Consider the following 15,033-nt stretch of genomic DNA (forward strand, 5'->3'; position numbering starts at 1 on the left):
AGCCCAGAGGACCCCAAAACCCAGCAGCAATAGATATTCACCAAGACAAATGGTTACTTAATCAAAGGTTGCTTTGAATTATCTTTAAACGTGAAAACAGAATCACACTTTAACTTATCACTATTGACTTAACTAACCTAATCCCCTTCTAATTCTAAGTGCACGTGTATGTAATATGTGTGTAAGCTCAGAAAAGTTCTTTGGTTCACAGTCCAATCTCACTTCTCATTCCTCCACGTTCACTGGTTGCAGGCAATTCTTATACTGTGCACAGAATTTAACATTTATAAAGTTCACCAGGCTTTGGTTCTTGAAAGGTAAATGGTTACCACTCAGGAAGGTTCTTGTCGGTTTTCAGAGAGAGATTGGTTGTTCCAGGACAACCACAACTGATTTACTTCCATCAGCTACTTAAGTGTCTTGCTGAAGAAACTCGCCCCACCACCCCCCCCCCCCCCCCCCCCTCGGGGTATTCCAGATGATAACTTCTTTCTTTCAGGTCACCACAGAGTTCCTTCTTTTTTCTCTTATTCCATGTGAAACATTAAACAGCCAGTCCTCTCCTCTTGCAAGAACCACAAGGGCTTTGACCAGGCTGAACTAAGAACTCACAACCTGCCTTCCAAATGGGGTTTTCCACATGCTTGCCAGCTTGTCCTGTTCCAATCCCAGCTGCTGTTGCTGGCTTTAACACTGTTAGAACTGAATCTGTGTGTGTGTCTGTCTCTCTCTCTCTCTCTCACTGAGAGAAAGCCTGTTTGACTCTCTCTGCTTGCAAAACTACATGACCCTCTTAGAACATCAAGTTCCCTTCCAGAGAATATACGACTCCGATAAGCTCTTTCATCTGTTGCCTTTTTGTAAACAACAATCCATTAGTGAAGTCTCTTAGGCACTCTCCAAAACTTTTGCAAAGGCTCTGAGCACCCGACATGTCTAGCATTAGCAGAGCTCCATTATTGTAAATAAGATCTGTTTTAAAGTTCGTATGTGACCTACACTAACAATACCTGCCCCAATTTCTCTCCCAAAAACATATCTATATATTCTCTGTCACTGGTGTGGTGAAGAGATAGGAACTTTCTTGCATTCAACTTGGTTATGTCCCAAGGTGAAGCCTTTTTGGGTGGATTTTAGGAAACTTCTTAGAACGTTATAGGCATTGTAATTCCACAAAACCCAGATTTATTTCTATGGGAAATATAGAAGGAACAAGGCCTAAATTGAAACTATAAATATAGCAAATGAAATTTGTTAAAATAGCATTAGGGGTGTAAAGGAAGTCTATTGCAGTGACCTGGATATCAGATTCACATTTGGGTACATGAAGATGGAATGTAGAAATTCAAGGCTGTATCTCCTTGGAGAAAATTACAGACACTTTGTGAAATAAATATGGTACATTTCTGCAAATTTGGGGCCAGTATATGCAAATTTTAGATGTAAATATGTAGTGGTGTTCTTCAGCCTTCTCTAAATTGATACTATAATCCTTGTTGGAGACCTGTGTGTTGGAAAGCGATCCTCCGAGCAATCCATGATGCAATCTTTCTTTTTTACTCTATATTACTATAAATTCTGTTTTACGTATAATTTTTGAGGGGTCGGGGATTTTGGGAGAGGAGGGTTTATAACCATTCTGAAATTTAAACATTTACTGTTTTGTATAACTGTTTATAAATTACATGTATGGAAATCTTATAAATAAATTTTTCAAAAAAGGTTCAGCGAGTAGATTTTAGACTGAGATGAGGAGGAACGACTCCCAGAGAGTAGTGAATCTGTGAAATTCTCCACCCAATGAAGCAGTTGAAGGCTGCGTCATTAAATGTATTTCAGACACAAATATTTAAATCTTCAGATGTCCCATCATAGCATAGTTGGCTCACAACAATGAATCTGATACTGGAGAACATTTTGTGTTGAATAAAACAGTTCTCAAAGATGAAATAGAATTGAATTAAATTGAGTTACAGGCTGCATTGGTCTTTGGCATTTGAGTTAACAACAAATCCTCCATTCCAAGTGTCTGTGATACAACAAATGCTTAGGTTTTGGTTTGGTTTTGACAGAATGTGTGCTTTGTTGCTGTAGAACTTTGTGTGATAACTTACGACGGGAAAGAGACAGAGCTGTGAGTGATCTGGCTGAAGCTCTTCGAGATCTTGATGATATGATGAAGCAAAAGAATGATGCTGTTCGTGAATTGAAGGAACTGAAGTAAGTCATACTTCACTTTCTGTAGCACGAATAAAAGCTCTCACGACTGGAGGGAGAACAAATGCTTTTATTAGCATAACTATGGGTAGGGTCTCACAGTAGTCTTCGGAAGGGTTCTGGGTGTAGGCGGGAAACCAGGGTTATATGTGAGCAGATGGAGGTGAAGCCAGCCATCAACACAACACACTACTAGTGAATCCCAGTTCACTGCACCTTCAAGTGTGGTTAGATTGATGCAATTCTCTTCTACTGAGCACATTTCTCGCTCACTCAGATGAAAAGAAAGGAAAAGATGGAGTGGGTATTTTCTGAAGTGCACCTACCAAAAGAGAGTCAAAATTTATTTTTAAAATTCTTTTCTTGTTCTTAAAATTGCCCCAAGTTCACCCTTGGAAATTTTTGCAGTAGAACTTTGTGTGATAACTTATGACGGGAAAGAGACAGAACTTTAAAATTTCTATAATCATTATTCTTAAAAACATAGACAACAGGACAGTCCAGCACATGAAGAAATCCTTTGGTGCATGTGTCTGTGCTGAACATGATGCCAAAATTAAACCAAGTCTCTGCTGTTTGATACATATCCCTCTATTCTCTGTATATTCACATTGGTGCGAAGCCTCTTAAATCCTGCTTTTGTATCTTCTTCCACACTATTTCTGGCAGAAAGTTCCAGGTACCTACCCATCTCTATACAGGCAGTCCCTGAGTTACAATCAACTCGTACTTATGAACGGGCTGTTCCTCACTTGGCGCATGCACACAATGTTACCTCACGAATGCTAAATAAGAACCATAAGTGCCCTGTTCCACCTTTTATGTACATATTCAGCGTATGGACAGACCCAAGTAACGGAACTCATTCATAACCTGGGGACTGCCTGTATATATAAAAATTATCCCACATCTCCTTTTAAGCATCAATTCTCAATGGTGGCCACATTTCAGTAAAGCCTTGTTTTCTTTTCACCTCACGTAAACAAATATTTTAAAAGTTTATTTTATGTAGTTGGTAGGAGAGAAGTATAGAAGAAACAACACTTGACTGTTTCACAGAGGAGGAGGCCTATAAACTTTCATCAGAGTCCTAGGGGGCTGGGGCCAGGGATGCTCACTGGGCCCCTTCGGGACCACTGTGGAAGCGCTCCGGCATGTCATGGAGGCAGAGTCAGTCCAACCCACCCCCCATTCTTAGCAGCAGCCACTTCACCCCCTTCAACCCCCCCCCCCCCCCCCCCGCCGTTCTCAAGTCTCGGCAAACCTCCTTTTTGTCATTTTGATGACCTAAAAATTTACCACTGCACCACTGGCTGGGGGCAATATTTGGGACCAGAAAATGTAGAATTTAGTGTGAAGATCAATTTTGTTAGATTTAGTTTGATAGAGAAGACATTTTAATTCCAAGGTAATTTTTCTTTGCTTGTTAAAGGGAAAAGATGGAAAACCAGTTGGAGAAAGAGGCACGGATTCGGCAACTGATGGCTCACAATTCTCATGATTCAGCTATTGACACGGATTCCCTTGAATGGGAGACAGAAGTCGTTGAATTTCCAAAAGATAGGGTATGTTTCCAAACTATTTTGCAGGGTCAGGTGAGCAGACAAATCAAGGCCAAGAGTGTGAGGAAGACAGAAGGTGAAACTCCGTGAAAGGGTTTAATGACTTGGAACAGTGGGGTTGTAAAGTGTCAAGGAAAGGGTGAAAAGCAAGAAGGCAGATGGTGACCAAGGATGGATGTGTGCATAGAAATGAAACACAGAAGTCTGTGCGGACCCCACAGTAAAAACGGATAAATGCTGGAGGAACTCAGCAGGTCTTGCAGCATCCATAGGAGGTCAAGATATATTTTACTCATACCTTGAAGATGGGTTCAAGCCCAAAACATTGGTAATACATTTTTCTTTCCATTGGATGTTGTGAGACCTGCTAAGTTCCTTCAGTATTTTGGTGTTTATATGTGTGCATAGAAATTCAGATTAACACAGTAACAATGTGCACCTTGCTATGTCTTTTGCATAATAACATTCCTATACTTTTTCAGTTTTGTATATTGTCCTGTTAATTTTTTTGAAATATTATTTTATTATACCGATGGGGTTTGCTTTGGCTATGGGTTGCTCTGTTATAAAAATGCATTATTAGACAGTAGTAAGCAATGCGTTAATTTAGTAATTAATGTGGTTTTTGCATCATAACCTTTTGTTGAGTGGCGCATGCTTGATAACTAGTGAAGATCATTGAGGCAGATACTGTGTATTTTGGCATGTAACTCGACCTTCAGATAATTTGGGTCTGATATTCAATCTCATTTTCATGGTTTTATCACATATCAGGTGTACAAGTCGACCCCCCCCCCCCCCCAATTTTCTGTAAGGAACATGCTGGAGATGAGAGTTCGAACCTTCCAGCAACAAACAAAACTTTTTTGCAACACTCTAATTGCAAAGTAACAAATCTGTAAATTAAGCAAACAAGTAAAAAATAAACAGTAAATCTAACCTTTGCTTCTGGCCGGGAAGATGCCAAGTGGTGCTGGGTCCAAGTCTTCAGCATCAGCTGTAGCAAGAATCATCGACAGCAACTCCATTCTCAACATAGGGTGCAGTGCCATCAGCATCGAAGAAATCGCCTGCCTAAGTATGTTTGGTGCGGGAACCGAGGCTATGTGTTGGCTCCCGGGCAGGACCGGCGACCTCGGGCTCCTGTGAAGAAGTGGTGTCCTTGGGCTCTATAATTGTAAAATGTCTGGGAGGGTTAAGGGGTGCCTGGTGGTGGGAAGGTGTCGAGGAGCTGCGATGGAAGGGAGGTACTTCTAGGATCATCTTATATGCCAAATCTACATTGAGCAGTTTTTGAGTTGAATTTAAGGTGTAATTTTTGTATCTGAAGTATAAGTCGACCCCTGATTTTTGAATGCTCTTTGAGGGTTTCAAGACTCAAATTGTATCCCGAAATATACGATAATTGTAATACAGTTTGTAGATTTATTGGAGCCATTGTGAGCCAGTGGTGGAAAGTGAGGTTATGTGGAGTAGCTGGTTTGACCAGAATGGTGTCAAGTTTTATTGGAGTTCCATTTGTTTCACCTAACCAATCTAAGGCAAGAGGATAGTGTTCTATCTCACCCTTGACATTCTCAAGGAGTATTTTGGGAAATTAATCATTAGTCACCTGCCTCTAATCTCATACAGTTACGGTATTCACGATCTGGTTCAGTTAAGTTTCTGAGATGTGCACAATACAACAAATTTGTAGAAGTTGTTTTGTGTGCTTTGGTATGTCAATCATTTTGTGATGAAGGTTCCAAGCTAACCTTATTAAGTTATAAATTTAAACATACAGCATGGTAACAGGCCCTTTTGGCCCTTGAGCCAATCAATTATACACAATTGACCTACAGCCTCCAGTATATTTTGAATGTTGAGAGGAAACCACAGCCCCTGGGGAAAACCCACACAGACGTGGAGAATGTACATACTCCTTAGAGACAGGGCAGGATTCAAAAACTATGAATGTGGAATAAACCTTTTGTTTCCTCTGCAGGATGACATGGATTTGAAGGCATTGGGCTTTGATGTAGCAGGAGGAGCTGAAGAACCTTATCTACCTGGGGATTCTGGCATATTTGTTATTAAGGTTGATAAAGGAAGTATTGCAGATGGAAAGTTAAGGTATAGCCAGTTAATTTTACTATTTCTGTAAAAAGAAAAGAAAATTTTGAGTGAAAACCAGATTTATTTTTCTCAAATGGTGCCAAATAACATTGCCCGGCATATCTTTTCTATTTTAGGGTGAATGATTGCTTGCTCAGGATAAATGATATGGATCTTACCAACAAAGACAGAAAACATGTTATAAAAGCTGTTCTGAATGGCGGAGGGGTCATTAATGTGGTAGTTCGAAGAAGAAAATCCTTGGGAGGTAGAGCTATCACTCCAGTTCATATCAGCCTTGCAGGTCACAAAGGTAATATAACTTTTTTTCTGTGTCCAAAGCAGTTTTTATCCTTTAGAAAAGTCAAATTAGACACTCAATGTATCTTTAATAGGACAGTAAAAATTGATGACCATGTCCTTGATCGTTTCTCTTTAAACCACCGTGTTTTCTCATGTGCATAATGTATCCCTGCTGTTATAATGATGTTTCATGAGTCATGCGCATTATATTACTAGAGAGGCAAATCATCACTGCCCATGATGTGGAGACATGGAATTGGCAGGTTTACTACTTGGTAAGTTGGGGGAGGGGGAATGAGAAATTATGCATTCTTGGTTAATCTAGAGAGATGAACTAGTTCAATGTACAAGTGCATCAACATTTTTGCTGCAGCCAAATGGGTACCGTAAGATACACCATCTACTACAGTAAAAATTTAAATTGGCATAAATGCAAGAAAGAAAAAGAGGCAATAATAATCTAAGGATAGTTAAATAGTCTCAGATGCAGGTAGTGGATGATTTCAGTCCACTATGTCATTTTCTACGGGCATATTTATTACGCAAAACGAGCATTTTCCTCTGTGTGATGCAACTCATTTTCAGTACAACAGGTTCTATCCTTTATAGGAGTGTGTTGTACTGAAAATGAGTTGCATCGCACATCGGAAAAAACTCATTTTCCAACTTGTGGTCACCACAACTTCTTGAGGACCGCATAATTCATGTTCACAATAGACAAAGCCTTATAAATGAATTATTTTAACACTGGTTTGGAACAGAATTGTCAGAATTATAGACCATGCTTCTTTACCTCAATAGCCTATTTCTTGAATCCCTGGGTGGTTCTTCTATTCACATTTCCATTTCATGCTTGCTGCTCTCTCCTATCTGAAGTCTGGCTGCCTGCAGATTTGGGAAGGGCTCTTTTCAGTGGTGGATTATTTCTGAATAAATGCTTCCACTTCTTTGCTTACAACCAGAAATCTTTGAAGAATCAATGGGAACAATGAATCACATTTTGAGCCTGAGGAAGTGCCATGTGTTCAAGGTCAAGTTTATTGTTGCATTTGTACAGTTTCTTTCATAACAGGTGAACTCTAACATACATATAACTGTACAGTAGAAGAGCAACAGCGCAATGATATCGTGCAGTGTTACAATGAAATATCAATTAGTACACAGCAATGGCTGCATGAGATAATTGTTGTGAGGTTTCTTCAGGATCCTAGTGGCTGCAGGGAAGAAACTGTCTGAAGCCTGTTGGTGGTCATTTTCACACTCTTGAGCATTCCCCCCCACCCCCACAAATGAGAGGAGGGACAAGAGAAAGTGTCTGGGATGGGATGAGTCCTTCATTATGTTGGAAAGCTCTCCGAGGTAGTAGAAGGTGTAGATGGTGAGGAGGAAGGTGTGCATGGTGTTCGGAGCTGCATTCATCGTCTTCTGCAACTTCTGAGCCTGGACGGAGCAGCTCCTATACCACGCTGTTAATCATCCAGCAAGGATGCTTTCAATGGTGCATCTGAAGAAGTTAAGGGACATGGTATTACCGTATATGCTGGTCTATAAGTCGACTCATCTATAAGATAAACATCTGAATTTCCACCTAAATTGTAGGCTTTGACCAACACTAGCTATATAAGACTACACGAAGTCTGGCACTTACTACTGACCAGTGGAATGATGCTGTCATAACTTTAAAAGCAAATTACCCAGTAGGGTTTAAATTTTATCAGCATATTTTAAGATAAACTCCTTTAAGAGGCTGTTTAAAGCCTGTCCAAAGACAATGGCAGTCGGACTGGGAGGATGGACCCCACAGGGGAGCAATGAGGCTTCGTTGTTAAGGTTAAGATTTTCACTTGGTGTATAAAACGACCCTAGGTTTTGGGGTGACATTTTTAAGATTGAAATATTGTCTTGTATGCCGACATACATAGTATATCAAATGGTCTACAAAAGGTGATGGTTAAGATTTTTGATACACATAAACATTTAGCTGCCCTTGATAAGTGAAACTGAGCAATATATGGCAGCATTTAATGCATAAAGGTTTATTTTGATGTTTGAATGAAAAATGTTTAGCCTGGGCTAATAGTATATATTTTTTTCTCTTCACAGACATTGGAATCAGCTTGGAGACAGGAGTATATGTAGCTACTGTTTCCCCTGGCAGCTCTGCTGCCAGAGAAGGATCCTTAACAGTGGGAGACAGACTCATTACAGTTAGTAGTCTGAATTTACATTTCTGTGAACCACATGTCAGCTCTGCATTGATTGTCATGGGAGGACGAGGAGGGGGCATGTGTGTTTTTTAATTTTGCAGCATTTCCAATCTCAGCAATGCTGCTGAGGGAAGCAACATAAATGTCAGATGTTCCTTTAAATTGGCATAAGGCAGGTTGACACGTTGAGCAATAGATTGGGGTAGAATTAGTCCATTTGCCTCAGCAGTCCAGCTGCACCTTCATAGATTCATGGAACTTTTTGGAATGGAAACCGGTTCTTCTTCCCCATTTGTCCTTGCTGACCACCATACTGTCAATCTACACTAATTCTCTTTGCCTGCATTTGGCCCACATTCCTCTGAACATTTCCTGTTCATCTACCTATCTAAATGTTTTTAAAGCGTTCTCATACCTGCCTGTAATGCTGGGCTCCAACTACTTAATCATTAATAAGACTGTCGTCCTCTATGTATATGTGCAGATCACACTGAAGATATGCATCGAAAATGGAAGGGCTTTGAGAGGTCCTTCATATTCTGAAGCTAGGGGGAAATTGATGATATGGCATTATATTTGGTAATGTTGAGGTTAGTATCTCTGCTCTGTGGTAGAAAAACCTTTTGGGGATTGATATAAAAGTTATTGAAAAGTCTTTGGAAAAGCATAACCAGAAGTCTGAACAATGAAAATAGACAAAGAAATCGTGGTCTAGTGTTTTTTTTTTTTTTATTTTTTTTTTTATTATTTTTCACACCATAAATCACAATAGCCATGATATACACTTTTTCTTTTCCACACATTTACAGTGACTTTTTCTCCCTCCCCCCTCCCTCCTCCCAAGCCACCCCCCCATCCCCCCCCCTCTCATCCATTTTAGTTATACAATCTAGGTTGCATTAATTCAGTTAGACAATGTTGTCATTCAACAAAAATACACCAGAAATTCTACTGAGTCCATTCTTTTCTTTTCTTCTCCTTCCATCAACTTAGGTAATGTTTGTTCCCGGTAGGTTTTCGCTATTGTATTTAATGTAAGGCTCCCATACTTGTTCGAATATTTCAATATTATTTCTTAAACTATATGTTATTTTTTCTAATGGAATACATTTATTCATTTCTATATACCATTGTTGTATTTTCAAATTATCTTCCAATTTCCAGGTTGACATAATACATTTTTTTGCTACAGCTAGGGCTATCTTAACAAATCTTTTTTGTGCATCCTCCAAGTCAATTCCAAATTCTTTATTTTTTATGTTACTTAGGAGAAAGATCTCTGGATTCTTTGGTATATTGTTTTCTGTTATTTTATTTAATATCTGATTGAGATCATCCCAAAATTTTTCTACTCTCTCACATGTCCAGATTGCATGAATTGTTGTTCCCCTTTCTTTTTTACATCGAAAACATCTATCAGATACTGTTGGGTCCCATTTATTTAACTTTTGCGGTGTAATGTATAGTCTGTGTAACCAATTATATTGTATCATACGCAGCCTCGTATTTATTGTATTTCTCATCGTTCCAGAGCATAACTTCTCCCATGTTTCCTTTTTTATCTTTATATTTAAATCTTGTTCCCATTTTTGTTTAGTTTTACCATTTGTTTCCTCATTTTCCTTTTCTTGCAGTTTAATATACATATTTTTTATAAATCTTTTGATTAACATTGTATCTGTAATCACATATTCAAGGTTACTTCCCTCTGGTAAACTCAAGTTGCTTCCTAATTTATCTTTCAAGTAGGATCTCAGTTGGTAATATGCCAGCGCTGTATCTCCCGTTATATTGTACTTATCTCTCATTTGTTCAAAGGATAAGAATCTACTTCCTGAATAACAATTTTCTATTCTTTTAATCCCTTTTTTTTCCCATTTTCTAAAGGCAAGGTTGTCTATTGTAAAAGGGAGTAGCTTATTTTGCGTCAATATTAGTTTTGGTATTTGGTAATTTATTTTATTTCTTTCTACATGAATCTTCTTCCATATATTGAGGAGATGGTGTAATACTGGAGAAGTTCTATGTTGTACCAATTTTTCGTCCCATTTATATAATATGTGTTCAGGTATCTTTTCCCCTATTTTATCTAATTCTAGTCTCGTCCAGTCTGGTTTTTCCCTTGTTTGATAAAAATCTGATAGGTACCTTAATTGTGCGGCTCTATAATAATTTTTGAAGTTTGGCAATTGTAAGCCTCCTTGTTTATACCATTCTGTTAATTTGTCTAGTGCTATCCTCGGTTTCCCCCCTCTCCATAAAAATCTCCTTATTATTTTCTTTAACTCTTTGAAGAATTTTTCTGTCAGTTGTATTGGCAATGCCTGAAATAAGTATAGTATCCTTGGAAAAATGTTCATTTTAATACAGTTTATCCTTCCTATCAGTGTTAGTGGTAGCTCTTTCCAATGCTCTAAATCGTCCTGTAGTTTTTTCATTAGTGGATTGTAATTGAGTTTATATAATTGGCCTAGATTTTTGTTTATTTGCACACCTAGGTATCTTATTGCCTGCGTTTGCCATCTGAATGGGGATTCCTCCTTAATTTTTGAGAAATCCGCGTTATTCATAGGCATTGCTTCACTTTTATTTACGTTTATCTTGTATCCCGACACTTCTCCATATTCCTTCAATTTCTTATATAGTTCTTTTATTGATAGTTCTGGTTCTGTTAAGTACACTATCACATCATCCGCAAACAGACTGATTTTATATTCCCTGTCTTTTATTTTTATTCCTTTTATATTATTATCTCTTCTTATCGATTCTGCTAGTGGTTCTATAGCTAGCGCAAACAATAATGGTGATAGTGGGCATCCCTGCCGCGTTGACCTGCTTAAGTTAAATTGCTTTGATACATGTCCATTTACTGTCACTTTCGCTAACGGTCCCTTATATAATGCTTTAATCCAATTAATATACTTCTCCGGTAAACTGAATTTTTGCAATACTTTGAACAAGTAATTCCATTCTACTCTGTCGAAGGCCTTCTCTGCGTCTAAAGCAACTGCTACTGCCGGTGCTTTATTTCCTTCTACTGCATGAATTAAGTTAATAAATTTACAAATATTGTCTGTTGTGCGTCTTTTTTTGATAAATCCAGTTTGGTCTAAATTTACCATTTTCGGTACCTGTTCTGCTAATCTGTTCGCTAATAGTTTAGCTATTATCTTATAATCTGTGTTTAGCAGAGATATTGGTCTATATGACGCTGGTGAGAGTGGATCTTTCCCTTGTTTTAGTATCACTGTAATTATTGCTGTTTTACATGAATCTGGTAAGTTTTGTGTCTCTTCAATCTGGTTGATTACATCCAGGAGGGGCGGTATTATTAGGTCTTTAAATGTTTTGTAGAATTCTATTGGGAGTCCATCCTCTCCTGGTGTCTTATTATTTGGTAAATTTTTTATTATCTCTTGTATTTCTACTGTTCCAAATGGTTCTGTTAATTTATTTTGTTCCTCTATTTGTAGTTTTGGTAGTTCAATTTTAGTCAAAAATTCATCTATTTTCCCTTCTTTCCCTTCGTTTTCGGTTCGGTATAATTGTTCATAGAATTCTCTGAAGTTTTCCTTAATTTCTTTTGGATTATATGTAATTTGTTTGTCTTTTTTCCTTGTTGCCAATACCATTTTCTTAGTTTGCTCTGTCTTAAGCTGCCATGCTAGGATTTTGTGTGTTTTTTTCCCCTAGTTCATAATATTTCTGTTTTGTCTTCATTATATTCTTCTCCACCTTATATGTTTGTAATGTTTCATATTTTATTTTTTTATCCGCCAATTCTCTTCTTTTGGTTGTATCTTCCTTTATTGCTAATTTTTTTTCTATGTTTATTATTTCCCTTTCCAACTGCTCTGTTTCCTGATTATAGTCCTTCTTCATCTTGGTTGCATAACTTATTATTTGCCCTCTAATGAATGCTTTCATTGCGTCCCATAGTATAAACTTATCTTCCACTGATTCCGTATTTACTTCAAAGTACATTTTTAATTGTTTTTCAATAAATTCTCTAAAATCCTGTCTTTTAAGTAGCATGGGGTTTAATCTCCATCTATACATTCTTGGAGGGATGTCTTCTAGCTCTATTGCCAATAACAGGGGTGAGTGGTCCGATAATAGTCTAGCTTTATATTCCGTTTTCCTAACTCTCCCTTGTATGTGGGCTGATAACAGGAATAGGTCTATCCTTGAGTATGTTTTATGTCTAGTCGAGTAGTATGAGTATTCCTTTTCTTTTGGGTTTTGTTTCCTCCATATGTCCACAAGTTTCATTTCTTGCATTGATTTAATTATAAATTTGGTTACTTTGTTCTTCCTGTTAATTTTTTTCCCCGTTTTATCCATATTTGGATCCAAATTCAGATTGAAATCCCCTCCTATTAGTATGTTCCCTTGCGTATTAGCTACCTTCAAAAAGATATCTTGCATAAACTTTTGATCTTCTTCGTTAGGTGAATATATATTAAGTAGATTCCAAAGCTCTGAATATATCTGACATTTTATCATAACATATCTCCCTGCTGGATCTATTATTTCCTCTTCTATTTTAAATGGCACATTTTTGCTAATTAATATAGCCACTCCTCTTGCTTTTGAATTATACGATGCTGCTGTTACATGTCCTACCCAATCTCTCTTTAATTTCTTGTGCTCCAATTCAGTTAAATGTGTTTCTTGGACAAATGCTATATCTATTTTTTCCTTTTTCAGTAAATTTAGTAGTTTCTTCCTTTTAATTTGGTTATGTATTCCATTAATATTTAGAGTCATATAGTTCAGCGTAGCCATTTTATATTTTGTTTATCTTCTCTTTCCGTTTTTCCATCATTACCTTTCCTCCTTTTCCATTTCTGTTTTCTTATTTTCAACTCTTTACCAGACAACATTCCTACAACATCCAACATTTTCCTTATTCTCCTATTTCTATCTTCTTTATTCCCAATCTCCCCTTCCCCTCCTGAGTTGCCCTTTATCCCTTGTCGGACAACCACATCTCCCCTCTCCATTTGGATTTGCGAATCCACTCGCAAGCGTCAACTGATTTTGCAGTGACCGCTCTTTTCCCCCCACCCAGCCCCCCCCAGAAAAGATTTCGTTTTTTATATGTCACAAAGGTCACTCTTTTAGTTCCCTCCTTATTCTCTCTATTCCATTACCTTCCCTTATTAATTCTTGTCTATACTCTCTATGTTTTCCTCTAATTACAGATACTTTCACATATGCCCATTGTCTCTATTCACTCTTATACCTCTTTACCCGCATACATATCAATCGTGGTCATTTTTACCCTCCTTACCCGTCTTCATCCCTCAGTCTATTTTTGTCTTTACCCACATACATATCAATCGTGATAATTTTTGCTCTCATTACCCGTCTTCATCCCTCAGTCTATTTTTGTAATTGTTCTGCAAATTTTCGTGCTTCTTCTGGATCCGAGAATAGTCTGTTTTGTTGTCCTGGAATAAATATTTTCAATACCGCAGGATGCTTCAGTGTAAATTTATATCCTTTCTTCCATAAAATCGCTTTTGCTGCATTGAACTCTTTTCTCTTCTTTAGGAGTTCAAAGCTTATATCTGGATAAATGAAGATTTTTTGCCCTTTATACTCCAGTGGTTTGTTGCCCTCTCTTACTTTTTCCATTGTCTTCTCCAGTACCTTTTCTCTTGTAGTATATCTTAGGAATTTTACTACAATAGATCTTGGTTTTTGTTGTGGTTGTGGTTTAGGGGCCAATGCTCTATGTGCCCTTTCTATTTCCATTTCTTGCTGTAGTTCTGGACATCCTAGGGCCTTAGGGATCCATTCTTTTATAAACTCCCTCATATTCTTGCCTTCTACATCTTCCTTAAGGCCCACTATCTTTATGTTATTTCTTCTGTTATAATTTTCCATTATATCTATTTTTTGGGCTAGTAATTCTTGTGTCTCTTTAGTTTTTTTATTAGATTCCTCCAATTTCTTTTTTAAGTCTTCTACCTCCATTTCTGCTGCTATTGCCCGTTCTTCCATCTTGTCCATTTTTTTCCCCATTTCTGTTAAGGTCATATCCATTTTATTTATTTTCTTTTCTGTGTTGTTTATTCTTCTTCTTAAATCATTGAATTCCTGTGTTTGCCATTCTTTAAATGACTCCATGTATCCTCTAACAAGAGCAAGTACCTCCTTTACCTTGCCTTTCTTTTCTTCTTCTATTTCCCTGTACTCTTCCTCTTCCTCTTCTTCTTCCTCTGGGTTGACCATCTGTTGTTTCTTTGCTGCCCTTTCCTCCTCTTCTTTCTTGTTTCCATTGTCTTCTGTGGTCTCTTCTTGCTGCAGGTGTTCTGCAGCTGTCGTTGCCGGCTGTGGAGATCGACTCCCCAGCTGGTCCCCCCTCCCGTCGGTGTGTTTTTTTTCATGCGCATCGCGCATGCGCGGTTGCGCACTTTTACTCGGCTCTGTGAGCCATTGTTGTAGTTCTCTTTCTACCGACCTGAGGTAGTGGGGTCTTCTCTCCACAGCGGGCCTCTTCGGACAGGTAAGGCCTTCACCTTTTTCCTCCGTTGTCTTCTCTTCCTCTCTTCTTTCCGTTGATTTTGATTTTTCTCCTTTTGTCTCCATCTTCTTTCCACCTTTATACTCACTTTTCTTTAACTTGTATTTCTGTGCCT

The 15,033-nt window shown here is 38.0% G+C and overlaps 1 protein-coding gene across 5 annotated transcripts in view; it reads left to right on the forward strand.

The window, feature by feature from the left end:
* The window catches only part of dlg5a (discs, large homolog 5a (Drosophila)), a 159,136-nt gene that overhangs the window by 95,493 nt on the left and 48,610 nt on the right, over positions 1-15,033 (forward strand). For all 5 annotated transcript variants that reach the window (XM_069885456.1, XM_069885460.1, XM_069885457.1 and 2 more), the window contains 5 exons: positions 2,095-2,220; positions 3,650-3,782; positions 5,764-5,891; positions 6,011-6,186; positions 8,280-8,383. In XM_069885456.1, coding sequence (XP_069741557.1) covers positions 2,095-2,220; positions 3,650-3,782; positions 5,764-5,891; positions 6,011-6,186; positions 8,280-8,383 — 667 coding nt within the window. The remainder of the gene's footprint in view (positions 1-2,094; positions 2,221-3,649; positions 3,783-5,763; positions 5,892-6,010; positions 6,187-8,279; positions 8,384-15,033) is intronic.

The sequence above is a fragment of the Narcine bancroftii genome, chromosome 6 (assembly GCF_036971445.1).
Source record: "Narcine bancroftii isolate sNarBan1 chromosome 6, sNarBan1.hap1, whole genome shotgun sequence".
In the NCBI taxonomy this organism is placed as follows: Eukaryota; Metazoa; Chordata; class Chondrichthyes; order Torpediniformes; family Narcinidae; genus Narcine; species Narcine bancroftii.